The 1071-nt window shown below is 42.9% G+C and overlaps 1 protein-coding gene across 1 annotated transcript; it reads left to right on the top strand.

The window, feature by feature from the left end:
* Nucleotides 1-332: 332 nt before the first annotated feature.
* On the top strand, nt 333-820 carry Pmar_PMAR022031 (histidine triad nucleotide binding protein, putative; the record flags this gene model as incomplete). The annotated part of the gene is made up of 2 exons (XM_002775962.1): nt 333-516; nt 618-820. Coding segments are annotated over 2 exons (387 nt in total), but the record flags the coding sequence as incomplete, so codon positions are not given.
* Nucleotides 821-1071: the final 251 nt, after the last annotated feature.

Here is a 1071-nt window from a genome sequence, read left to right on the forward strand (position 1 = left end):
AGAAGCTCAAGTCACCACAGCAATTAACCAGGTGAGTTCACTGCCAATTGATGCACATCGTGAAACGCTTCGCTCCGCTCACGAATTTTGAGATAGTTCATTTTCTAATAATATCGCATTAATTAAATAGGTGCAGTTGTTCACTCGAGATGAGATGATTCATACCTGAAATTTGTGGGTTTTGTGACGTTTTTACACGTGTTATATCGTCTGCTCTACATGGACTCGTGAATTTGTATTTTTCTCGCAGATCTGGTGAGTTCGGATTACCATTCCTCCGTGAAGTTCGTGAGTATGCTACATGGCTCGTCGGAGAACTACACAAACAAGAGAATTTGAAAGAGTTGAATTTTAAAGTTGGCATTCACGCCGTACCCAGTCTCGAGCCCTTCCACGTTCACGTTATCTCCAGTGATATGAGAAGTTCGCGAATTAAACACAAAAAGCATTGGAATTCCTTCAACACTCCGTTCTTTGTTGAGCTGAGCGAAGCGGAGGAGATATTACAACGCGATGGTGAGCTTTGGAAATGCGCGATTGTTCATCGTGGACATAATCGTGCGTGAAAAACACATTGTCAACTTTCTTTCACAAATTCATATGTTTTTATTCATCAGGGAATCTGCACTCCATCTCAAGTCGAGAGACACATTTACGTGATGATCTACTATGTAACGTATGTGGTCACAATTTTGGTGGTCACTTCACGAAGCTGATTCGTCATGTTATGGTGTGCTCACAGCATCCCGCGACGAAACGGAGTGCGGCTGTGGATGACTACAGCGAAAATGAGACTAAATCTCGACGACTTGAGAGTTGAATGCTTCCCTTCCTGTTATAAATCGTCGTGTTGTCAGTGACCATTTTGTAGATCATCGTTTATAGCGGATGAATGATGAGTGACAATTGCAAACCAAGAGTGTGATGTAACACTTCAACCAAACGAGTCGGCTGGGGCAGAATGTTAACTCCTTACTAAAATACGACCGTCGTGAAGAGGCATGCGTAATAGCGATCAACGCAACCACAGATCACCACATTAATTAACTATTGCTCGCCCTTCAACGCAAC

Source organism: Perkinsus marinus (assembly GCF_000006405.1).
Source record: "Perkinsus marinus ATCC 50983 genomic scaffold scf_1104296955136, whole genome shotgun sequence".
Lineage (NCBI taxonomy): Eukaryota > Perkinsozoa > Perkinsida > Perkinsidae > Perkinsus > Perkinsus marinus.